Source organism: Mauremys mutica, chromosome 4, assembly GCF_020497125.1.
Source record: "Mauremys mutica isolate MM-2020 ecotype Southern chromosome 4, ASM2049712v1, whole genome shotgun sequence".
NCBI classification, from domain to species: Eukaryota; Metazoa; Chordata; order Testudines; family Geoemydidae; genus Mauremys; species Mauremys mutica.
This window is the reverse complement of record NC_059075.1, coordinates 37,676,323-37,702,998: the sequence shown is the minus strand read 5'-3', so window position 1 is coordinate 37,702,998 and position 26,676 is coordinate 37,676,323. Positions and strand designations below refer to the sequence as shown.

At 45.7% G+C, this 26,676-nt stretch overlaps 1 protein-coding gene across 4 annotated transcripts in view; it reads right to left on the bottom strand.

The window, feature by feature from the left end:
- Positions 1–25,144, bottom strand: part of STON2 (stonin 2) — a 94,164-nt gene extending 69,020 nt beyond the window's left edge. For 3 of the 4 annotated variants that reach the window (XM_045015144.1, XM_045015146.1, XM_045015145.1), the window contains exons 1-4: positions 25,071–25,136; positions 24,452–24,663; positions 23,444–23,713; positions 10,783–10,980 (exon numbers count right to left, since the gene is read on the bottom strand). In XM_045015144.1, coding sequence (XP_044871079.1) covers positions 10,783–10,980; positions 23,444–23,713; positions 24,452–24,663; positions 25,071–25,078 — 688 coding nt within the window. In that variant the 5' untranslated portion in view covers positions 25,079–25,136. Of the gene's footprint in view, positions 1–10,782; positions 10,981–23,443; positions 23,714–24,451; positions 24,664–25,070 lie in introns of all 4 variants that reach the window. The other variant, XM_045015147.1, reaches the window with a different exon arrangement.
- Positions 25,145–26,676: the final 1,532 nt, after the last annotated feature.

Sequence of the window (26,676 nt, the reverse complement as noted above, 5' to 3'; positions counted from 1 at the left end):
AGCACTCCCTCTCTTCTCCCTTTCCCCCCCATCAGCAGAAAATAGCCTGGAGGAAGGAAGGAGGACAGGGCTGGGGACAATAGGCGCTCATAATGGCAACCTGTTTGATACATGATACAGTGGCTTGTTGTAAGTACATCTTGCAGGAGGTGCAATGATCAACACACCAGCAAGTCTGCATTAGGGACAGTCTCAAAAAGATAGCTGAGTTCAGCATCACCTCTGCTTCACTGAGCAGTTGTAATGTAATCTACACAGAGCCCTAAGTTAGTACAAGCAAGGAAAGAGTGCACTGTGGAGTCCACAGAGGATGGCATTTCAGCTTCTAGCTCTCTTGGTGCATGGAGTGTCTGCTGTAAGGGATTCACACTAAACAAAGAGGCTTTGTCTATATTTCCCCCCATAAAATTACAGCTCCTGGAACAGCAATGCTAATGTACAGGGGCTGTTGGGGTGTTTTAACCACCATACCATCTGCCCCTGCTCAGTGGTTATTAAAATACTTGTTTGTACTTCCACCATTGCTGCAACACCGCTCTCTGCCAATGTGTCTCACCTTTGACCTGCCAAAAACCACCTGCAGGGGAGTTCAGTCCTCATGGTCCATTCTGTTCCTGGACACTCAAGCAACTATTGCTAGACAGGAAATCAGGGTATTTCCAGGATGTTTAATCCATGCTGGGTATAGACAAGACGAGGACACAAAATGTAAAGAGGCGCTAAAAAAAGGACTCTGAGACCTGCAATTTCAAACTGAGCTGAGGCAGTCTGAAGGAGAGTCCAATCAGCAGGGAGTAAACCTGAGTGAGCCATGTACAGAGGAGACAAGCTCATTGCACTGCCGGCATCCTCTTAGCTAAGCGTGGCATGCTCCCTGGTCTCAGCTAGGGCATTTAATGTTGTTTAACTAGGTAGCGTCAATGGCTGGGGTCAATGGCTGCCTTTCCTGGGGCTGGTGCCCTGCTGACAGAGGCTGAGAGAGGAAATGGTGGAGGTTGGGGGTTCAGTTACATTGGCTGCTGGGGAGATGTACCAATTTGGCTTTAAGATATTCACATAAAGGGGTAAGAAAATCCAAAGCAACTGCATCTGTAGACTGAAATGCCTGCTCATTTCACCCTCCATGGAGACTAAGAATTCAAAAGGTTTGCAGGGAAATCTTCAGGTCTCCAAGGATACATGAAAGTTCACACTAATAATGTGTTGCTGGAGGCAACCAAGCCTGTATAAACAAATCAATCCAAGGGGAGGAGGCAAGATGGGTTAAATGAGAGCAAAGCCTCCAGCAGAGCCCCCTACCTCTTTTGTGTAAACTTTCCCAACCAGATCCTAATTCTGCAAGGCTAGAGAATGCCCTGATACAGAGAAAGTGCTGCAAAGCATCCTGGGGGAACCTAATGTCCCACTTTCAGAGCCAACACTCCGTACAATTAAGGGAGAACTCTGCCTTGCCATGAAGTGAAGCTAATATGTAGGCTGGCATGTCAAACAAACACCCTTCAGTTGTCTTCTTTGTTTTGCTGGCCCATAAACCTGGAACACCCTTTGTACTACTGTGCACGGCATTCATCTCTCTTCATTCACATTTTTCCTGAAGAGTCACTCCTAACATGAAGCACACAAATGCGTGACAATTCACTGCCCCATAGGTATCCTTGTGACTTTTGCACTGAATGAGCATTCAGCCAGTAGGCTTTTCAGCGCACAGAACTGTGGTTCCCTATAGGTTTTAGTGAACAAAGCCAAGCACACTGCTGGTACCTAAATAATAACACTAATTTTATTTCAGTTTTCTTCAGAATCACCACTCTCTCTTCATGCTACATCTTCCTTGTGAGAGCAGTGCACTCACCACTGCAGATAACTCTGTGCTGATCTCATAACAAATTCCCATAAAATAGGATTTATATTAAATTGCGACACTGCCCCTTTAAAAAGTGATTGTGGAAAATGGACTATATAAAAATGGCTCTGACTATTCTGCATATCTACTCCCTGTCTGTGAGTTGCATTTATAGACAACACTCAGTTTTTACTACTGCCAGCCCACAGAACCAAAACAGCTATGGGAGAACTAACTAAGGGTCACACATGAACAGTACCTTAGATCACGACACCTAACCTTAGGCCACCAACTTTGTACATTCTGTCCTATATTACCAGGTCTGCTTTGATACTGCCACTATCCTTCTAGCATTCTAGTTTCCAGCTTCTTTCACTTCGTATGGAACACAGAAGATACCCAAATGTTAATTATCTGTATTTAGGCCACTCACACTTGTATTAAACTATATCACTGCTCCAAAATCAGCTTCAGGACATTTCTGGAAATTATAGCAGTGAACCTTGTAATTTCCATTCCATTACTGAGCCTCGACTTGTGATAACTATCAGCAAACCTCAGGGCTGTAGCCAATAGGTGTCTGTACATGCACAAATCTACTCAAACATTATCCAAAGATCAGATTTCAATCAACAAGGAGATTCCAACACGAGATTACAGCCAGAGAGGTTGGAATTTTACTGTCTGAATAAAGTGATTTATTCTTATTTTGAATGCCACTGAGCCTGTGAGCATGCGTGAGCACACACATGAATAGAATTAAAAGGGAAACGAAGTCTAAAATCATTCCTGACCACCATGCACATTAAGGGGCTATAGAAATAAATAGTAATGAAGGTAATAAAAAATGTGAGTGACTCTGATAAATTCCTTTCCCCAGTCAGGGATTGAACTCCAAACCTCATCACATTAATTAGGTTCCTCTTATTCTCTTGAATCCTCCTGAGAATGCTCGATAAAACATGCATGGAAGTACTCTGCTATCCTCTCCCAAAGATTTCTAGGGATGGCAGTCTTATTTTTTTCCTCAATGGTAGGACACTTTCCCATGCCAGTCCATGATAACTCTGCTCTCTGCGTCTTTGTTACCCTCAGGAGTGAGATAAAAATCCCATCATCTATGGAAAATGGTGCCAGTATTCAGTGACATTGCCCTATACTCGTAGTTTGATGCAACTGAGCAATTCCCTTCTCATTTCCCTCACCCTTGGCGGGCCATACTATTCATGCCTGGCACTTTGAGTGATGCCGTGCACAAGCACTCCCAAGTAGACGTTGTCAATAGGCATGTCTTGTTTAAAACTTTAGGGTAGCAAGGGAAGGGAGTTCTGAATCTTAACTTTCACTTTCTGTTGTGACTATACGGACAATGTGTGTTTTAGCTGCAGCTGCTGCCATTGCGGCCCCTCCACACCCACGGAATCCCTGAGCCAGAGAAGGAGGAGAAAGAAGAGGACTCGGGATGACACGTTCAATGAGATCCTGCAAGCCAGTGCTGCACTGGACCATGAGCACAGTGCCTGGAGGATGAGCATTGTGAAAAAGCCTGGAGAAGGAAAGCACAGAGAGGAGAAAGGCCCAGGAGTCCCAGCAGGAAAAGGAAACAGAGATTCACCGGGTCATAATGAGATTTCTCTGGCAGCAAACCCAGATGCTGTAGACCAGTGGTTCTCAAACGAGGGCAGCCGCTTGTTCAGGGAAAGCCCCAGGTGGGCCGGGCCGGTTTGTTTACCTGCCGCGTCTGCAGGTTCGGCCAATCACGGCTCCCACTGGCCACGGTTCGCCACTCCAGGCCAGTGGGGGCTGCAGGAAGCGGCGCAGGCCGAGGGACGTGATGGCCGCCCTTCCTGCATTGCCAAAACTTCAAAAAAGACAGTGTACTGAATGGTGGCGGATTGCACACTGGGATAATAGGGTTGCCAATTTTGGTTGTACATAAGCCTGCAGGTTTCATCGTGTGACATAATCTTTAATTAAAGATTAACCCTTAATTCCCGGAGACTCCAGGACAATCCTGGAGGCTTGGCAACCTTATGGGAAACCTATCCATGGTGCACTGCCCTGTGCAATTGTACAAGCACTCCTGGTGAGTATGTGCACCGCTGGCACAAGGAGCAAAATATGCACGCGCACAAGCAATGTACTAACTGTGGTGGGTTTATGCCTATGTAACTTGCATCAACCAAAGTTTGTCGTGTGGTCATGGCCTTGTTCAGGAACAAAAGTCAGATGCAGGTTCACCTAGCCCTTCTGGGCAGGTTCTCTCACTCAGCGGGCATCAAGAGGCAGGATGACGCTGAATAGGCTGTTCTCTCCACCAATCAGAGAACTGGTAAAATTTACTCAACTCTGGGGAATACATGGATACAGACTCTCTTGCTTATTTTTCCTGTGCTATTGATATTTTATTTTCAAAGCAGATTTAACCATAGCATTTCTCACACATACACAAATTTCTGGGCCAAATTAATCTTTGGTTTCATGGCACTGAAGTTACTGAAGACCTGAAGCTAGGAACAAATTTTAAATCCATATAGTCACGTGAGAAGGGTTTTCTTTTTCTTCTCTGCCACTACTACTGAGCTCTGCCCTGGGAACAGAACAATCACATTCATCTGAAGTGAAAAGACTCACCAAACCTAATAATGAGCTCTCCTGAGATGGGAAAGGCAAACATGGGAGGGGAAGGCTGAGCCCTTGCATCTCAGAAATAGCCCCTGCTGGAGGACAATGGCAAGCTAAACCAATGTAAGCCAAGTTTAAACCCAAGCATGAGTGTCTACACCAGGGGTAGGCAATCTATGGCATGAAGGTGGCATGCGAGCTGATTTTCAGCGGCACTCACACTGCCTGGGTCCTGGCCACCGGTCCTGGCCACCGGTCCGGAGGGCTCTGCATTTTAATTTAATTTTAAATGAAGCTTCTTAAACATTTTAAAAACCTTATTTACTTTACTTACAACAATAGTTTAGTTATATATTATAGACTTATAGAAAGGAACCTTCTAAAAATGTTAAAATGTATTACTGGCACATGAAACCTTAAATTAGAGTGAATAAATGAAGACTCGGCACATCACTTCCGAAAGGTTGCCGACCTCTGGTCTACACACAAAACTGACCACTTTCACAAACCTGCTTTAACATCACAACTTTAGTTAAAATTGCACACACTTCAGAGCTTCTCTTCATTAGGGGCCAGATGTCTAAGAGAGTTCAGCTGCCATTTAGGCACCAAAATCAGTAGCCAGATGTTCAGAAGAGCTCAGCATGGAGCTCTTTTGACAATCTGGCCATGAGTGTCACAATGTGAGCTGCTGGGTACTGAGCACTGCTGAAAAAATTGTAAGTGGCCAAATTGGAGCTGACTTATGGCCTTGATTGTGCATACTGAGCACTTGAAAACCTGGCCCAAAGCTCACTGGAAAATTTTAATCTAGGTGACTACTTCAAATCCAGGTTGGTTTACACAGCACCATTAGGTGGCTTACATGAGTTGGGAATCTCAGTTCAGCAGACAGGTGTCCATGTCACAAAATCCAGTATCTCAATTGTTAGTCTGAGAGGCCAAGGGCTGAATGAACAAAGCAAACTGAACTTCCCCTCCCCCTTAGTGGCAGTTCCTGCAGGGCTGAGTCATATTTAGGAAGAGCAGAATTGGAGAAGCTCACTCTGTTGCTGGCCATCCTATATCTGCTCTGGGGCTAAGTAGAGGACTTTGTACTCAGGGCAGTCAACCCAGCCACCACTAATTTCACATCATTGGGGGAAAAATAGATCTTGTGGAATGATCAGGCATGGTCTTGAAGTTTGGGCTATAATAGATGGAAAGTACTTAATAACCCTGCCCCACAACCCACAACATTTGGGCCCAATTAAGGAACAAAGGAGGCAGGAATCCAGAAAAAAAAATGACAAAGTCAGAAAATCAGGAGAAGCCTCTAAACTCCAAGTGGCATAAGGGAATGAATTGTCAGTGTGGGAGAAGCCAGAGATTTTGCCTAGATAATCCCCTCATTTTTCCTTATTTTATATTAAATCTGCTTCCTGTTTCCCCCCTGTAGCCCAATGAAAAGTTGGGGCTAAAACTGATCATTTAAACCCCTCATCATTGGTGCACAGCATACCTCAATTTACCCAGATACTCCCTTCAGTTTTTCCCAGGCTTTAGGTGATACCACATTAAGGTAGAAACAAGGCAATCCTCACATTTTGGAGTGAGAACTTTCCCCGAGTCTGCTGTGTGACCCTGCCTGTCTTTGGGGTGAACTGTAATCACCCCTGACCATTCCTGCAGGAAACCCCACACACCATGCCCACACACATTTAGGATAATATACCCCTAAGTGCCAGAGCATATGAAATGAGTTAGAGCTAACAGCAGCTTGTGCTACTGCTGAAACCTCACCGATTTCCCCGCCACTCTGGATCCACCTCTCCCATGTCATTTATCCATCCTGGGAGACCAGCTATTTGCCAGAATTGCAGGGTCAGGTTCTATGTGGCACAGATATCTATCTCCAAAGGGAATTCACTGTGTTATATAGTAAGACGAACCTTCCTGAAATAGCACTTGAGGAGAAATTACTTTTGCATTGTCCTTGCCTCCTGTCCATCGTGCAGTTATGTGCTGCCAAGAGCTAACCTCAGAGACCAAACCACCCTGCTGAGATGGCTCCGTAAGTTTTTCACACTCTGGTATTTAACCAAAGGGCATGATCCTGGGAGGTGCTTGGTGTTCTTTACTCCCAGAGACTTCACTGTGGCTAGGAGGGAACTCAGCACGTTACAGGATGGACCTAAACACAGATGTTCTCCTTTCAATACAGCAGTTAGATCCAGCCACTGCAGGTATAATACCAAGAATTTCTATCCTCAGTTACGCTGGAGACTGAAACCCTTCTGTTGGGCTGAAAATCCCCAACTGAACTCCTACTTCTCACAGAAGCTTGTGGCTTTCTGCAGTGCATTACAGAGCAAATGGAGCCAAGGTAAACATGCCAGAGCCTGAGAGCTGTAATAATTACAAACACAACTAGAGGGCTTTGCCTAGCCTAGCTCACCTCAGTGGCATGAGATGAATTACAGAGCATCTCCCCACAGCTGTTCTCTTGAGGCACTGGCCACGTAAAGGAGAGGTCAGCAGCTCAGTCCCATGACTGGGGATGGAATTCCCAATAGCCCCGTGGTTCAGGTCCTTACTTGAGTTGTCAGAGACCCAGGTTCAAGTCCTTGATCTGCCTGAGTCTGAAAAACAACTAGCTTTATGTCCAAAATGTAAATTTTTATAACCCATAGGGCTTTACAAAACATAATCCTGTAACAAATCCACAGCCACTTAGGATGTCATGGTTGTCACTATGCTGCAGAGCATGGGCATTAGGAACTTGATGGTGGCAATGGGTATAGAACTCAACCTCTGCCACGTGAGCAGAAATACTCTCCCATAGCTCTGGGCAATATAGGGCTAATGACTCAAAGTTGAACAGTTCTGATTTCACTGTGAAGGGGGCACTGGGACTGGCACAGGCAGGCACACAAACACACACAGCAGTACATTACAGTGTAACTAGAAATATTATTTTCCTCCCTCTGTTTAAACAAAAACACTTTTTATTTAAACATTCCCATGCAGTACTGGAAATCTGACCCAGCAGGCTTGTGCTATCATCTGGGAACCGGAAAGCAAACCAGACATAAGCATAAATAAATTACATTATTGCCAACCCCAACAGGGCAAAAATCATGGGTCAGACCCCCAAAATCATTATATATTGTGGAGAAGCTGGATGCTCTGTACCATCGAGCAGCCAGTGAGAGCCCCTGCACCGGAGATCAGAGTCACCTCCAGTACATCTGGGAGTGTTGGCAACGCTAATTGTCCTCCCCACCCCCATGTCTGCTTCTTGAGCCTCCCAGCAATTAATTAAGCATCCCCCAGAGCTCCCACATCAGTTCTGTCCCCACCCCCACCTCCCTCTACTCCTCTGGCAGCTCCTGGGGTTCTTCACTTCCACCTTCTGTCCTGTGACTGGGAAGCCAGCAGCAGCTGGGTCCCCTTTCCCTTCCCAGGCCTAAGGGGGAGGGGCATTTAGGTGCTTCATCCCCTCCCCCTTCCCAGGCCTGGTGTTGCAGGAATGGAGAGGAGAGTGTGGAGGAGCAGGTAGCAGACTGACCCATTGTGCACAGGAGGGAAGGAGGAAGCACAGCTATTCTGAGTTGCTGGGGGCTCTCTCTGATCCCTCCTCCCTTCCCATCACAATTACATCCACTGCTCCCTCTCCCCTACTGCAAAACTCCTCTCTTCTCCTGAAGGGAGAGAGAGAGACCCCTGCCTGCCTCCTGAAGCAGCCCTAATTGACTGTTCTTCCCCAGGAGGTGGGCATGGGGAAGACAACCAGGGGTTCCTCCCACCCACCTCAGGCAGGGCTGAAATTCATGGGAGACTGTCACCAGCCCTGGATGAAATCACATTAGTTAGGAAGAAATGGTGAAAGTTGGCAACACTGTCATTAAAAATCTCTGTTTTAATCATTTGAATGTTACCAATAACTCAGGGTCAAGAGCTTTATAACAAAGGAGCTGCATGTTAGTGGCCTCTAAGCCTCAAACGGTTCAGGCAACTGGAAAGGGGCGAATCATCATTTGCTAAAGTCTCAGGATGTTTTGCATCCAACTGAATGTAATTTTAAAAAATAAATGGTGGCAAAGTTAGCTCATGATATGCTACATCTTAAACAGAAGTTATGGGCTTGATGCTGAAATTACTGGGTACTGTTCTTTGTCCTGTGTTATGCAGGGAGTCTGATTAAATGATCATAATAATAAGATCCATAGTCATCGCTTCTGACCTTAAAATCTTTAACACCATTATAAATGCTGGAGGCAAAGTGGGATTTGGGATGGAGGCTGACAGCTCATGACCCCGCCATGTAATAACCTCATGACCCCCTGAGGGGTCCCGACCCCCAATTTGAGAACCTCTGCCTTAAATCTTTTTAAGAGCCACTACTTCCCAGGATAGAGTCCCCCTCATCCAGTAAGTACGGCCTTTGTTCCTAGATGTATACACTTATATTTAACCATATTAAACTGCATATTGGTTGCTTGAAACTAGCTTAGGAGTGATTCAGATCTCTCTGTATCAATGACTTATCTTCATTATTTACAACTCTCCCAATTTTTGTTTCATCTGCAACCTTTATCATTGATAATTTTATGTTTCTTCCAGGTCATTAATAAAAATGTTAAATAGCATAGGGCCAAGAACTGAACCCTGCTCTGTCCCACTAGAAACATGCTGTCACGGAGTGTGGGGGAGTCAGGGCCCTGCACTCCCCACTTCCTGCGATTCACCGTGACTCTCAGCCAGCCAGTAAAACAGAAGGCTTATTAGACGACAGGAACACGGTCCCAAGCAGGGCTTGTAGGTACAACCAGGACCCCTCAGCCAAGTCCCTCTGGGGGGCAAGGATCTTAGACCCCAGAGTTGGGGTTCCCAGCCAGATCAAAATTGAAACCCAAAACCCCTCCAGCAGGCTCTCTTGCCCTCCTTCTCTCCCCCTCCCCCTTTCTCTAGTTTCCCGGGCAAAGGTGTCGACTCACCCCACCCCCGCTTCCTGGCTCAGGTACTGTCCCTTCACCTAAAGTTATCCTCTGCTCTCCCATCCCCATGCAGACAGTCCCAGTAAAACTAAACGACATTCCCAGGTCAATCCACCCTGCTCCCTACTGCATCACACGTGCTCATTCGATGACGATTCCCCATTTACAATTATGTTTTGACACCTTTCAGTTAGCCAGCTTTTAATCCATTGAATGTGTGCCATGTTAAAAAAAACTAGAACAAAATAAAATTATCAAAATGTCAAGCAATAGCAAGTCAAATGCCTTATCAAAGTCTATTACATCGACACCATCACCTTTAGCAGCCAAACTAGTAATCTCATAAAAAAAATAGACTTATCCAAGGTCACACAGGAAATCTGTGACAGAGCTAGCAACAGTTTAACCTCAACCTCTCACTCTCTTCCTCTCTCCTCTCACATGCAGATATAGAATATTTTGATAATGAAGACAAGCAGCTACTTCAGAAAGAGTAAATATCTTCATCGTCTTGGTAACACAGATGTCTTGTGTTACTTCTTCTGAGAAGTACAGAACTAATAACAAGAACTCCCAAGTTCTCCCCTTTGCTCAATGAAATAAAACAATGGCAAGATATGGGGCAGCCAGTCATTTTACCAGCAACAGTTACATCTTCACAAATATTACTTAATGTTTAAAAGCATGTTGTGTCTCATTATACATTGCCAACCCGCTATTCCTTTGCAGGACAATTTGCCCAAGGTTTGTCCAGCTGCTGTAGGCTTAAACCAGGCCCTTATTGACATAGGCCAACACAAAATAAATGGCTTCCCTCTGCCAGAGTTCAAACAAACAAATGGAATAAGGTGTCCAGCAGCTAGAGTCTTCAAGATTAAGCACACCTTCTGCACCCAGAACCATTCAGTGCTCTCTTATCCAGAGCCAGGCTGCTTTCTTTCTGTTCAACTCCTGTAGTACCATCCCCAGCGCAATTTACAGAAATAAAAGAAAAGAAAAGAAAAGAGAAAAGAAAAAGAAAAGAAAGATCCAGGAAATCAGCTTGGGCAAGCTTGGTAACTTGTGAAAAAGCTCTTGAATCCCATCCAGTTAACTAGAGATAGGCCTGAGCCAAGCACACCTGAACTTCGAGGATATTTGGATATGCATCTGAACTTAATGGCTCCCTCCCATCTCTATAGTGGGCCAAACCAAAATTGTAGATCCACATGGTGGTGAAGTTTGTTCTGGCTCTGGAGCCAAACTCTATACTTCAGTTATGAACAGATCCAAACGAGGTGAGTTTGGTTGAGACTGTGAAGAGACAGAAACCATAAGAAGCGCTGTTTGTCTTACCAGCTGAGTCTGCTGCAGAAGCCCCACCACTGGTCAGGTCCTCAGTATTTATCGACTGCAAATCTGTGTAGGAGGGGGCCATACTTTGGCTGCTGGTGTCCTCTGAGTTGGTTGTCCAGCTGCTCTCTGAGGCAAGGGGTTGTCTCTCAGAATAATCTGAGGAGGGAGAAGTCCAGCAGGGTGCTCTTGATGGAAGGGCTGGATGTGTGAAACAAACAGAAATTTAGTGAGCTGGATGACACAGAGTTGCAGGAGGGCAGATTTGAGGGGGGAGGGGAACATGAGTGGCACTAAAGATCTTTGCGATAGAGGAGCATGACAGCCCAGTGATTCATTAGCATGGGAGGGGAAGGCTTTGTAACAGCAGGTTATAATTCATTAACCCTTTTAACCTCTGGAGAGCCATGTTCAGTTCCTGGTTTAGGTCACAATTGTCAGCCTGGACCCCATTTGTTCATATCACATGGCTTGGTATAATTCAGCCTGACAGACTGGCTCTGCCTGGGAGACAAGCAGGAGTAAAATAACAAGAAGTCAAGAGTGAGGTGCACTGGCAGAACAAGGTGCCCAGGACTGGAACAGCAGGGAATGCTGCAAATCAGGATTGTATTACCCTGGCATAGCTCTTGTGGGGAAGCTTATAGTAGGCCTGGATCTATCAGTCCCTGGCTTAGTAGTAGGCCTTATTCTTAACTGTATCACACTGTTGATTCATATTCAATTTGTGATCTACTGTAACCCCAAGATCCTTTTCAGCAGTATTACTACCTAGCCAGTTATTCCCAATTTTGCAGTTGTGCATTTGACTTCTACTTCCTAAGTGAAGTACTTCGCACTTCATTGAATTTCATTTTGTTGAATTCAGACCAATTCTCCAATTTGTCATGGTCATTTTGAATTCTAATTTGTCCTCCAAAGTGCTTGCAACCCCTTCCAACTCAGTGTCATCTGCAAATTTTATAAGCATACTTTCCACTCCATTAATGAAAATACTGGTAAGTTCTGAGTGTTCATGTCATATAACAGTGCAGGTCCTACATGGCCAATTTTATGTAATTAACCATTCTCCTTCAGTGCTGCCCACTCAAAAGCACCAGCCAGATTAGGCTAGTGTGCACCATGAAAATTACACAGATTATAAAAATAAAATTAAACTGACCTGATGATACAACCAAGAAATGGCCCATATTCCTGATCTGGTTCAGATGCAGCCCTAGATAGTAGAGGTAGCACAATCTCAGCTGATTGCACTAGATTTTTGCTCATTTGGGGTCAACTTGTATCAGCTTGCCAGATTTCAGTGCCAAAAACTAGCCCCAGCCTAAACCTGATCTAGAGATGACTGCATCCTCAGTAACTCATCTTTAGTGAAAATGCATTGTACATGTTTTGTTTTGGCCACAGTACTGTTAGAGCAGTTAGAGCAACAGAACACAGACAGTTTTAATCTAAAGCTGATTTGTGGGGTATGGAGAACCTCCAAATTCATACAAGCCTAGAGCTGCATCTGAAAGAGATAATGAGAATGCTGGGAGAAACTTGACTCAAGGTATAGAGATTCATTAGCAACGTACATAACTATGAATGCTAATGCTTATTTTTGTATTGCGTGGGTATCCACACAGAACTAACTTCTCTAAATCCTGACCTGTATACTTTGGGCTTGGCATAAAACGTGCTCTAAATTCCCTGGCGTATGATTCTCTTATTTGGTTGTTCCAAAGACATCGTCAAGAATATGGAGGGGATGCCCTCAGAATATTGCGCACTCCTCCAGGGAGAGAGATTGACACAGAAGATGCATCGTTACTTACAACAGAACTGAATACTTTGGCCTAGGCCAGCCCATCTTTCATCAGCTCAGAAAGTTTTCTTTACTGCATTATATTCTCATTTCTTAATTAGGATCACCTGTTGCTTCTGATTTTAATCTTAATCTTGGCCCAGCTGCTGCTTTTCAAGTTATTACATCTATATTTATTACATAGAGAAGATAAAAGGCTGATAGTAGCATGTTGGCTATAACCTCAACTGGTAATCAATATGAAATTTAGGGTACCCTAATTCCTACACTTAGGAATTTGTTGTGTAATCTCTGAACCATAGGTTATGCCCTCATCCCATAGTGTGCATTCAGCTCTCATTAGATTCCATTCATTTGCTGGCATGTTGGAACATATGGCAAAGGAGGATCTGTCTGTATATTTCCAGTCTCCAGAAGATTAGTCATAATGGGGACACTGGGACTGAATCTCATGAAGAGAATACATCTTGAGGCATATATAGTTAAACTATCCAAACTGTGCCACAACCTCATCATTTTAAGGGTGCATATATACCTTATCTATATCTACACCATTGCCCTCTAGTGGACAGATTCCAATCTACTTGTGTGTATGCAAGTCTGGGCTACGCGACTGGTACCCGACTGGATCAAGATCAGTGGTCGTGGAGCAGAGTGTCAGGCGGTCTATTCCCCATTGCGCATGACTGGCTGACAAGCATAGTGTTTAAGTTACATCGCAACAAACTCATTGCAGATGTGCGATTGCTAAATCTGCTTGACTAATGGGTAGAGATGAAGCCTTTTAAAATGGGAAGCTGCTCAGAAATGAAAGGTGAGGAGTGTATGGTTATACGCTCTGAGTTCCCTTAGCAATTGTGTTACACATGGGATGAAGTGTCTAGGAAGCCAGACTTGAAACTTCATCTAAAATTATTTTGACACATACAACAATATCCGTCAGTCATAGCAGACAGGCTTTTAGGAGTTGTTTCCATAGGTGACCTGGACAACTGACATGAAAGAAGCTTTGCTAAGTGTAGTTTGTACATTGATCTTAGAAGATGACTAATCATTTTATTAAAATACCTTAGAGATAAAACAGTAAAAAAAAAAAGGACTCAGAGATATGAAATAAATTAATTTTGATTAATGCAGAAAGATGCAACTTTAAATAATTCAAGTGTGGCTCACTTGTTACATTCAGTATTTTACAGAATCAGGACTTGTCTAAACAGGGAAAGTGACCAGAATAGTTATTGAGGAATAAGCTATTCCACAACAGCTATTTCAGAATCCTTCCTATGTGAACAAGGTGATTTTATTGCAAAATAATTACTTTTCTTAGGAAGCACACTAATTTTTCCAGAATAAAGCAACTTTTATTCCAGAATAGTGTTCACATGGGGAGTTATTCCAGAATAGCCATTGGAAAATAGTTTATTCCTCTATAGTTATTCTTGTCAATTTCCCCATGCAGACGAGCCCTTTGTCTGGTCCCTCACCATTAAAACTTAGAACCCTACAAGGCATACGTTATTTTAACTAATGATTCACACTAGACTACATGGGTTAAACATCAGTTCAAACAACTATTATGTATTGATCTGAAAATACAAAACATGTTTAGCTTTTCACTTCAGAGGCTTCAACTTGTTTCGACTTCTCTACGGATAGTCCTGCTGCTCTCACGCTTCTCATAATCACTGACATAGGGCTCCAAAGTGAGCCAGTCTTTCCTTGAAATCAGACTCTGAATGTCATGAGGTGTAATGCTGAGATCTGTCAGCTGTGCAAATTCTCAGCAATTTGCTTGTGTTGCAAGGCAATTGACAGAATTGCCCCAATAATGCACTTCATCCTGTATCACACCTAGGGTACTGACAGTCCATTATTTCTGCACTGAGAGACTTAGATTCCCCCCCCCCCCCGGTATGTATATTCTATCTTGGTTTCCCAAGGCACCTTTCTTAGTAAATTGAGTTGTTTTTTACAAGCAGTTGAAGAGGCTTAAGGATTCATTCAGCTCTAATTTCTATGCTACACTGAATTCAAGAGTGAAACTCATGGCAATGATATATCTAACTGGGAACCTGCTAGCTAAAACCTGTTAAATGACAAATGTAATTGTTCTGATTATTTACATATCACAAGAGGGTTTGGGTGGTTCTATTGTTGTGCCTTGCCACTTCCTCAGTACCAATATAATGGGCTATGCTAATGATGAGGAAAAAAATCAAATTCTCTCTGTTTCCACCAAAAGGAGGAAATAGGAAAAGAAAAAAAAACAGAATGTGCCACTTGTTAAAGATTTCTGTGTCATTGCGTAAAATGCATGGTCTTCCCAGGGAGAATTCCACCCGACCTGGTTGCTGTTGGTCATCTATGGATGGATTAGAAAAAGCAAAAAAAAGTATTTTAGCAGCATAAAGATCACAAGCGTTTGCCTGGTGTTGTGACATGGCCAGATTCGTTCAGTAGGATTTTTTTGATAGTTCATCAAATAAAGACAACGTTTATTATGAGGCTCACATTATGTGCATCTTTCTTTTCCGGTTTCCATTTCCTCACCTCACATTTAAACTTCTCATTCCTGCTTTCAACACCCTTAATGACTCTGCCCTGTCTGTATCATGAAGCCTCCTCTCTTTGACTCCCGTGAACGTCTTCTGCACCAACAATAATGCCCATCTCTATGGCCATTTCTTTCTCCCACTCCAGTGCATTTTCCCATCCTCAGACCTATGCACTGGATGCCTTCCCAGCATGTCAAGCCTCCACCATAATTTATTTTGAATCCTTTTTACAAATCTTCTTCCAGGACAGCCATAAAATGTGAATTTAATACTATTCTTCAAGTGCCAGTCTTTTAGACTGCAAGCACCTCAGGACAGGGTGACCAGATGAGAGACATGAAATATTCATCGGGAGAGGGAGGGCGCATGTGCCAGCGGAGCAACAAAAACAAAAAAACCCCAAAACACCCAAGAGCCGGCGGTGGAGGAAAAAACAAAAGCAACCTCCCCCCCCAACACACACACACAAAAACCCAAGAGCCGCGGGAGCATAGGAAAAATTGGTGGTGGCTGAGCACCCACTGGCAGCTCCATACCCCACTCCCCCGCACCAGGTCGCCTTCGCTCTGGCTCCACCTCCCCTGCTTCTCCCCCCTCCCTCCAGTGCTTGCGCCACCATACAGCTGATTAGCACAAGCCTGGGAGGGAGGGGTGAGGAGGAGGAATGCAGCATGCTTGGGGAAGAGGCGGGGCCAGGGTAAGGATTTGGGGAGGGATCCAATAGGGCAGTGAGGGGCGGGGCCAGGGCAGGGATTTGAGGAGGGATCCATTGGGGGAGGGGGAGTGGAGTCGGGGCAGGGCCGGGGTGGAGTTGGGGTGGGGCGGCATGAGCCCCCTCCGCCTGTGCGCTGGAGGACAAAACATCGGGACAATTCGCGTCCTGACCGAACATCGGTCGGGACGTGGGACAAAACAAGTAAATATCGGGGCAGTCCTGATAAAATTTGGATGTCTGGTCACCCTAACAGGGACTCTCTCTGGGTGGACTGAACAGGGCCAAGCACATTGTCAGAGCTAAACAAAATAAAAAATAATATTGTAGCACTGCAAAAATGTGTGACTGATATAGCATTTCCCTTTCCTGTGGCCTATGCTGCCCTCGCTCCAAAGGTTCTTAAAATGCCATTTTGCAAGCAGTTCTCAAAACACATTCTCAGCCAATCAGCCATGCAGCCGCTCAAGTGCAGGGAAAAAAAAAAAAGATGGAATATTTTGTAACAGTGCCACAGAACCGAAAAAAAACATGGTCAGGGTGCTGAGCCTGCATAACACTGCTCCACGCAGCTGGTTACACAGGAAAGAGATTTCAAACAGTCTTCTCACGCCAGTCTGCTACTTATATTTTACTTAAGTCAGGGAAGTTTCTGATACTCTCCCAAGCTGTAACCAGCCACTCACTATTGTTCTTATCTGGGCCGCTAATTACAGGAAACTCTAATAAGGCCATCACTGTAGAATCTACTGAAGGCACCATATACACAGCTAAGAGTTACAGCAAACTCTACCTCCATTAGGATCTTGCCTTTCCATTCTGCCTGTAATTGCCATTCCAACTAAGGCATCACTGGATGGTAGTCACCCTGGAAAGTCACCGGCCAGCCTACCACTCTTTTATTGGGGCTGAATCTATATAAAAAGATGTGACTTGCACATAAGCCACCAGTGGCATGACTGGAGTTAAAAGGTAGCCCACCAGGTTATCTCCCAAGAAATGTCCTACTCTCTCCCCCATCCCCATCCCAAGAGCTGCACTTCAGAGACTGCCTCCTGCAGTGTCCCTGCTGCCTATGGTAGGACATAGAAGTGGGGACTGGGTGTAGCCCATGTTTAAAGGTTCTAAAGAGCGGAACCACTGCCTTGAAGTGGATGATGAATAGAAGCAGAAGGGCAATGTGCTCCCTTTGGTTAGCTCCCCTTTGGAGGTGGGCTGTGGACTGATGGACCAACTGCAGTTTCTGAATGGCCATCATAGTCAAAGCAAGTTAGGGTACATTGCAACAATTCAGCATGGAGGTGACAAAAGCACAGCTCACTTAGGCTAGGTCCATATGCTGGAGGAAAAGGTGCAGTCTCCTGTCCAACCAAGATAAAAGCAGATTCCAGGAGCAGCAATTAGCTGAGCAGGGATCCGAGGCTGTGCACAGGTGCCCTGCTGAAGGACAGGTGCCCTGAAGAGGAGAAAGGTTGAGATCTTGCCAATTGCTCAAAATGTTTTTAATATACTTAGTTGCCCAGCTGCATTCTCTGCCATTTTGCCAATGCAGCACTGGACCGCATGGAGAAGATGGGAAACACCAGGGCCCAGCAACATTTCAAAGCCCTTTTCTCTTTACCAGAGCACTCATTGCAGCCCAACAAATGGAAGCATCCGAAGAGATGGAGAGAACTACGAGTAGCAGGTTCTCTTTTCCCTTCTAACTACCTTTTCTTGTAAAAAGCCAGATAGCTTGTATGCCTCTAATAGGTTGTGCTGGCCCTGTAAAGCAGGCCACAGGCCCAATCCAGTCAGTTACCAGCTTCAGCTCAGAACAGTAGAGCTTCACCTCTCTGAATTCCCAGCCTTGATGGGAGCTGTAGGCTTGCCTGCAGTGTACACTAGGAAGAGGGACAGTGCTGTAAAAGACCTTCAGGGACAGACCAGGAGTTTCACTGCTTCTCCTAGCTCAGGGCACCCGGAGTAGAGAGTCCAGAAAGGAAGTCTAGGGGTGAGCACAAAGATGGACAGAGCTGGGGGAACGTGGAACGCAAGGCAGGGACAGTGTCAGGTTGGAGTAGCAGAAAGCCTCAGGGCTGGAGCTTTTGTTAGAGAGAGGGCATGAGCTCCCTTCATGACTCAGAAATGCAACCTAGAAGTGAGGTGATTATATGCTGTACATCAAGGAGGATTTTGTGAACCCTGTAACCAAGGGGAGGATAAGGGTTTGTCTGCACAGCATGGCAAAGCACTCTAGAGGTGTGTGATGTGTAGAATGCTCTAACCTGCTGCATTTTGACTGCCCATGGAGACCCTGCTAGCGCGTACTAAAAGGTACCTAGTTTGCATTAGAATCATAGAATCATAGAATATTAGGGTTGAAAGAGACCTCAAGATGTCATCTAGTCCAATCCCCTGCTCAAAGCAGGACGAACATCAACTGAATCATCCCAGCCAAGGCTTTGTCAAGCTGGGCCTTAAAAACCTCTAAGGATGGAGATTCCACCACCTCCCTAGGTAACCCATTCCAGTGCTTTACCACCCTCCTAGTGAAATAGTGTTTCCTAATATCCAACCTAGACCTCCCCCACTGCAACTTGAGACCATTGCTTCTTGTTCTGTCATCTGTCACCTCTGAGAACAGCCTAGCTTCATCCTCTTTGGAACCCCCTTCAGGTAGTTGAAGGCTGCTATCAAATCCCCTCTCACTCTTCTCTTCTGCAGACTAAATAATCCCAGTTCCCTCAGCCTCTCCTCATAAGTCATGTGCCCCAGCCCTCTAATCATTTTTGTTGCCCTCCACTGAACTCTCTCCAATTTGTGCACATCTCTTCTGCAGTGGGGTGACCAAAACTGGACCCAATACTCCAGGTGTGGTCTCTCCAGTGTGGAATAGAAGGGAATAATCATTTCCCTTGATCTGCTGGCAATGCTCCTACTAATACAGCCCAATATGCCATTGGCCTTCTTGGCAATGAGGGCACACTGCTGACTCTCATCCAGCTTCTTGTCCACTGTAATCTCCAGGTCCTTTTCTGCAGAACTGCTGCTTAGCCAGTCAGTCCCCAGCCTGTAGCAGTGCATGGGATTCTTTCTTCCTAAGTGCAGGACTCTGCACTTGTCCTTGTTGAACCTCATCAGATTTCTTTTGGCCCAATCCTCCAATTTGTCTAGGTCACTCTGGACCCTATCCCTACCCTCCAGCATATCTACCACTCCCCCAAGCTTAGTGTCTTCTGCGAACTTGCTGAGGGTGCAATCCATCCCATCCTCCAGATCACTGATAAAGATGTTGAACAAAACTGGCTCCAGGACCGACCCCTGGGGCACTCCACTTGATACTGGCTGCCAACTAGACATCGAGATGTTGATCACCACCCGTTGAGCCCGACAATCTTGTTTGAAACAGGACTATGTTAACATGAACTAGGTATCTTCTAGTTTGCACCAGCAGGGTCTACATAGGCAGTTAGAGTGAAGCACATTAGACTGCTCTACATTTCACACCCCTCAAATGGACTATACCATGTCGTGTAGCCAAGCCCTACTTGACTGAGTAAGTCTCTTCCTTCCTCTTCTGATTATTTAAAGAGAAGCAGACAGGAGGCTCCGCTACCAAAAATACATACCTGGAAAGTATCAGAGGGGTAGCCGTGTTAGTCTGGATCTGTAAAAAGCGACAAAGAGTCCTGTGGCACCTTAGAGACTAACAGAAATATTGGAGCATAAGCTTTCGTGGGTGAATACCCACTTCATCAGATGCATGCTCCAATACTTCTGTTAGTCTATACTTGGAAAGTGGGGCAGGGAGAAATAGGCCACGTGGGCTAGAACAGCCACACAACTTTATACCTTGTATAGCTCCTCCCCCCTTCAGAGGACTGTGTCATTTGATGTGAAGATTTTATATATTCAGAAGGCTAGAAGTCAGTGGAGCTATGATGAATTAAGCTAGATCCTTAGCTGGTATAGAGTCTTTAGATGCAGACTTTAAAAGAAATCAATGAGAACTTATGACAAAAACGAAACACCTATTATCTCAGAGTTGTGCTTTGTTTCTTCTACTTTGGTGCTTCCTCAGACATTAAGTGCAACACTAGGAAGATAGCAGTGAGCACTGATGGAAACTAACTTGTCTTAGAGTTCTGCCAAGAACTGGCATATACCTTACTTCTACTTTCCATGCTGCTGGACTGCAAACACGACTGAAATCTGCTCCATGCCCAGAGCTTCTAGATTAGAATTGACTTAGGATCATATCTCCATTGCTGAGGAGGCCAAGCCCTCTTTAAAACCAGTTCTAAAAGCATGCCATAACAGTCATGCCCAGCAGTTCCCTCTCCCCCAGGAAAGCCTATGCCAACACAGCCAAGCCTTTCTCTGCCTTTCATACTACACTGATTCAACACTTGGCACATGAGTTGTCATAAACAGTTAGTTAAGGGTTAAGGTTTTTTTCTACCTGTAAAGGGTTAACAAGCAGTACCTGTGAACAACTGACCAGAGGACCAATCAGGGACAAGATATTTTCAAATCCCTGTGGAGGGAAGTTTTTTTTTCTGTTCTTTGTTTTTAGAGAGTCTCTCTTGGGAATTAAGGGAGTACAGACATCTTAATCAAGTCCTCCCAGGTTTCTGCAATAAATTCTTCTATTCAAGCTAGTGAGTATTAGCAAGGAACTAGTATTCTTATACTTTTATTTCTGTATTTGCAATTCTGTGTTTTGCTATAGAAATTCTTTAATTCTGTATTGTTATTGCTTTTACTGAGAAAGAAGGGAGGGGGAATTCTCTCCAAAAATTGATAAGTTTAGACCCTGGGTATTGTTCTATCTTGGTATTACAGAGACAGTTACTTTCTTTTTATTCTTTAATAAATCTTTTCTGTTAAGGACTTGGTTGATCTTTCCTTGGGTAAATTCTCAGGGAAAGGGGGAGGAGGGAAAAGGAAGGCATCCCTCTGTAGTTGGATCCCGGTATCTCTCCGAGGAAAAGGGAGGGGGGAGGAAGCAGAGGGGAATGGTTTACTTCTCCTAGGTGTAAAAACTCCATGGATTTGGGGCTCTTGGGATCCCCAAGGATTTTGGGGAAGGACTGTGTCCCAATACACGTACATTATTGGGTGGTGGCAGCTTTTACCAGATCTAAACTAGGATTTAAGTTTAGGGGAGTCCATGCAGGTCCCCATCTTGGAACCCAACAGCTCTAAGTGGGGGTGAGACCTATGACATGAGTACTTGATGTGGAGAGAATAGTGGAGTTGTGCAGAAACACCGCGTGCCGTGGTTTGAACTACTGAACCATGGACACAGGCCCATGCTGTGTGGCAGAGAGATCCTTCGCAGATCTCTCTTTATGCACACGGCAACAGGAGCAGCCAGATTCCCACATGGTCCCCAACTCCACTCAGCCAGATCTGGGCAGGGATCTAGAAGCAGGTGCAACAGGGAAGTCACCTCTAAAACAAGAGACTAAAATCACATTACAGCTCAGTTGCCCAAAAGCAGGCACGTTTGCCAATCAGTCCTGGCTGCAAACTGGGGAGGGGAAAAGGAGCAGAATGTGCTTACATTCAGGGAACGGTAGAAAGCAGCAGATGTGTCTCTTCCCACCTTGGGAAGGGGGAAGACAGAATATGGTATTTGCGGGAATGGCATCTCAGTGCCGTACAAAGCTGTTTATTACTCCTCTGCCAAGTGTGATGCTGGCTTCCAGAGTAACTTTGGAGACTTCCCCTTGCAGAAGAGGTGGGGAAAAGGCACCTTACAGAGGGGAAGCAGTAGAGTCAGGTGGAGTGGAGGGCACATGGATGACACGGTGCTGCCAAGCTTGAACCACATGGGGTCACTGAGTGATGGGACAGTTTGAAATGATAGCGTGTTTGCTGCTCATGCCCCAGTGTCATGTGGTGTGAAGTACAAGCTGAATTATGCTGACAGAGCTCTATGGTGGAAACTTGCCTTAATTCTCCAGAGGGCTCATCTCCCCTACTCTCACAGCCCTGACTTGGGGGCATGCCACAGGGTTATCAACCCCTTCTTGAAAGATAGGAAAGCTCCATCCACTATTCACCAAACTCTCTGTGCCACATATGCTCCATTTATGGACCTGTTCTCTGCTGCCTCCCCCCACTCCATAGGGCTGAACTCTCCAGTCTAATTGGCTCAGCAGAGCAGTTTGAGGCAGGTGATGAGAGAAAATGTCACACCCCAAGTCTTGGATCTTGGAGCAGTATCGGGATGGACAAGCTCTTGATTTTTCTGAACCAGCATCAGAACAAGTGGCCATTTATGGCCCCTTCTCATCAGATTCCAGACAGCTAACTGGTCTATAACAGAGTGTAGTGACCTACATGAGCTGCCCTCTCCCCCGACACTGACTAGGAAAGGAACAATTGGAATAAGCAATTCAGCGATTGGGATGATGCATCAGGGAAAACAACAAAAGCAGCAGCCCCATCATGAAGAAAAGGGTGGACATCCAGTATGAATGTAGCCCAAAATTTAAAACCTGATTGGTGGCCTACTGTACATGAGTTGGTACAGTCTGATTCCATTTTCCAGTGGACAGGCATCCTTATCACTAAAACCCCCTTCCCTTCCCTGACCCCACCCCTACCCCAACCACCGTGTTAGAAGTCTCAACAGAGAAGCCAAGGATTACATGGCTCATGGAAACTTAATTTACCCTTTCACCCTTCACTCATTTCCCACTTCATCTTCTATGCTGCTGTTGATAAACCCACTGGCTAACCTTAGCTCAGACTTGACATATCATGTCTTGAATGACCCGTTTCTCTCTCAGAGGTGTTATCATACAGAGAATGTAGTTGATACAGAGGGGAGGGGCACAGATGAGTTATAGTCCCTGTTTTAAACTGTGCTAGTATCCACTGTGTTTAAACCAAGGGTGGGCAAACTGTATGGAGGGCTGGGTAGGGAAGGATGTGCCTGGCCCCCGCCCCCATCCGACCCCTCCCACTTCTCACCCCCTGACTGCCCCCCTCACAACCTCTGACCCATCCAACCCCTCTGCTCCTTGTCCCCTCACCGCCCCCTCCTGGGACCTGCCACCCCTAACTGCCCCCCCGGGACCCCACCCCCTATCCAACCCCCCCTGCTCCCTGTCCCCTGACTACCTTGACCCCTATCCACACCCCCACCCCCTGACAGCCCCCTCAGGACTCCTACGCCTATCCAACCAACCTCCCCCCCATTCCCCATCCCCTGACCGCCCCCTCCAGAACCTCCGCCCCATCGAACCGCCCCCTGCTCCCCATCCCACAGGACTCCCTGCCCCTTATCCAACCCCCCGGCCCCCTTACCATGCCAATCAGAGCAGCATGTCTGGCCGCCATGCTGCCCGGAGGAGGGGCAGCAGGGGAGGGGCCGGGGGCTAGCCTCCCCAGCTGGGAGTTCAAAGGCCGGGCAGGACGGATGTGGCCCATGGGCCGTAGTTTGCCCACCTCTGGTTTAATCTCAGCTATGACTTGCCCAGTTTCAGCTAAAGAGAGCTGAGAGAAGGGTAAAAAGAAAATCTGCTATTTGTGCAGACCCTTTCTGCCGTCTGCCGTATTATTGTAACAGACCTTTGCATGAAGCTCCCCTACCTGTCTGTATGTGAGCTGGTAAAGTGCTGGTCCATGGCACATCTTCAAATTGAACCCAGTTACTGATGGATGACGATAGATCAGGTTTGGGACACACATGGTTCCCAAGCAGAGATACTGATGCAGAGTCCACCCCGGGCTTGTCCACGTCATCACTCAGCTCAGTGTGTGAGAGGTCCTGAAACTCTCCATCCACATTATGGTTGTCTTCTGAGGAGGTGTCGGAGGAGGAAAAACACTTTTCCAGAGGCTCTTCAGTCCCACCTAAAGCTGAGACAAAACATACAGAAACGTCAGTGCCAATTCTGCACTGGAGTATGAAATCTTACAGGGGATGGGACGGGATGAGTGGCTGGGAAGGGAGAAGATGTTGGCTGGTTGTGGTTGCCTTTAGATTCCCTGCTCGGGTCAACCATGATTTAACAACAAGTTAGCAAACACATTTTTTAAACACTTCTGTGATGAGGTGGAGTGGCCTCCCACTGAGCTAGTGGGGGAGGAGCCAACTGCTAAACCTGGGTGAGCAGAGCCAGAGCGGGCTTGCCCCACCTACCAGAAGTCAAGGGACGGGACAGGAAGTATAAAGGCTGAATCCTGTAGCTCAGTTGGGAGAAAGCAGCTGGAGGAGACAGACACCTCCTGCCTGCTCCCAGAGTTAGAGCCTGAGGAACCCATACTGTGCTGAAGACTGGCCAGAGCTGTTGCTGCTGCCAACTAACCTGGACCCTGAGGAGTGGTGTGGGCTGCTGCTGGATACCTACCCAGAGGAGATGGAGGACACCCCTGGACGTAGGTACACCCTAAGAGGAAGGTAGGAAGTGGCCCAGAGACAGCCGACTCCAGTCCAGCTGTATGGCTACTTAAAACGTGGTCGGCATGCTGCAGCTGAATTCCCCACTGACCCAGTGTGGGATGGCAGGTCTCATGAGACCAAATCTGTGTCAGTAGATGGGCCAGTTTAATTTTAAAAAGTCTTAAAGGGCTCTAAAGGAATCTGAGGGAACTTACCCTGCGAAGTAACCGGCACGAGCAGCTCATCATTGAAGGAGACCCACTCCGACTGGTGGGAAGCAATGACATTTGCCAATGATGTCATGCTTGGGACAGGCTGCTCATCTTCACCCAGTGCTTGTGGGAAAGGCCCAGAACGGTCAATGGCAATCAATGGAGAGCAGCACCTCCTTGGCGCTTCTTGGCTTTTTCCTTTCACATTAGAAATTCTATTAAGAGTCAAGAAAGGGTGTAACTAATTACAAAGTTAAACAAAAAAGTTAAACAAAAAAAAACTAAAGAAATTAACTGAAAAAATTATCCCCAGCATTTTAATAATAAAGGCTACTAACACATTTCACAAACTACATACACAGTTCCACCAAAATGCAGTCACCTCTGAGGGTCAGAACACTACCTTTTCTGTATGTGGAGGAGGAATAAGTTTGGCCAAAGGCATTGAGACAAACTCCTACACTTAAAAAAAAAAAAGCAGCATGGGGTCTCTAAAGAGCACTGTGTGTGATTTTATTTTCTAAAAGGTTTTCGTCTTAAAACAGCCCCATGCAGCAAGTGGAATGGAGCCCTCAACTTGGATAGCATTTTCTTCCATAGGGCTTGAAGTGTCACATCACACCTGTGCATTATCTCTGTTTTCCAGAGGTGTGTGAATTCACTCCCTGCCTGGCTTCGGTTTTTATGAAGCTCTTGTTCCTGTGGCATCTAAGCCCTGTGGAAATATGAATAAGCATGAATTTAGCTGGGCTTCTGAACTGATTGAATATGGATAACTCTTGCTGAAAGTCAAATAAGATAGACTATATTTTTTTGCCTGCTCAAGATAATATAATTTACCCTCACTGTGCCATGCAAAATAGTGCAGCTGATGGGGGTGGGGGGAAAATGGAAGGAATATTATTAAGAATTTCTACGACAAAATACTATGGGCCCAAGCCACAGATCTAAACATTCCCCATCTCCAACATATTGCACTGAAACAAAGGCAGCCATTATTCATTGTACTTCTTGTATATGTTTTTCAATTCTGCTATAATATTATCAATGTATCCATATCTTATATATCCTACAGCTCTAGTACCACAGAAAGAGGTCACATAGCATTCCTCATGTTTGAGAAGAGACAGAACTCAGTAACAATGAATTTTCAATGGGTTTTTTAAATTCTGTCTATCTTGGGTATTTATATGGCCTCCATCACCAAAGTATCTGAGCACCTCACAATCTTTAATGCAATTGTCCTCACAATTTCCCTGTTAGGTAGGGTACTATGCCCATTTTACAGATGGGGAACTTAGGCACAGAGAGGCAAAGTGACTTGCCCAAGGTCACACACAAAGTCTGTGGAAGAGGAGGGTCCCCATGTACCAGACTTGTAAGGCCACTCACTCAAATTTGGCCTAGCTGGTCCACCCATCATCATGACAGAGGAGTGGCAGGGCCAAATCTGACTGGTGCTGAGCCCCCATGCCTGGAGGAGGGAGCTGAGCCCAGCAAGCCCTGGAGGACAGGAGCTGCCAAGATGGTCTGCAGGGTGCACTTGTTTAGTGCTTATTACATTAATGTGTCTATATTATGGGTAAGAAATATCTAGTAAGACAGATGTTTTTTGTCCTATAGCTACTTACTGGGTCACGACAGGTTATCAAGGTTTACAAATGGGTCCTGAGCCCAACATTGTTGAGAACCAGCACGCTAGATCTAACTTTTGTTCTGGGTTTGTATAGTGTGAAGCACAGTAGGTTTCTACATGCTACAATAATACAAATAAATAACAATAATAATAATACACTAATTCCATTTTTATCCAGTTCAGTTCTACAAGGGCAGCAAATAAGGCCTGTATGGAAGAGCTGAAAACTCCGAAGATCAACCTCTCAGTCACAGAATGGTCAGCCCAGTCCCTGGTCACGGTGGGAATTGACAGGCCCAAGCTTATTGCCTACCTGCTGTAGACTGAAAACAGGCCTCTATAACAAAAGTCCAACACAAAATACAAGGCTTCCCACAAAAGGAGTAAGGCTCCCTACACCAAGTCTTCGTTTGTAACTATAGCTTCTACATCCAGAGCCTTTCAGTACGCTCTTATGTAAGCAAGGCCTTTCAGCTGAACACCCACACCCTCTCTTTCCTTATCCAGCTCCCTCTCTCCTGACATGGAAACAGCTGCAACTGAGCCCAGATCTATTCTCCCCTTCCCACCCCACCAGTGGCAGGGTCTCTGC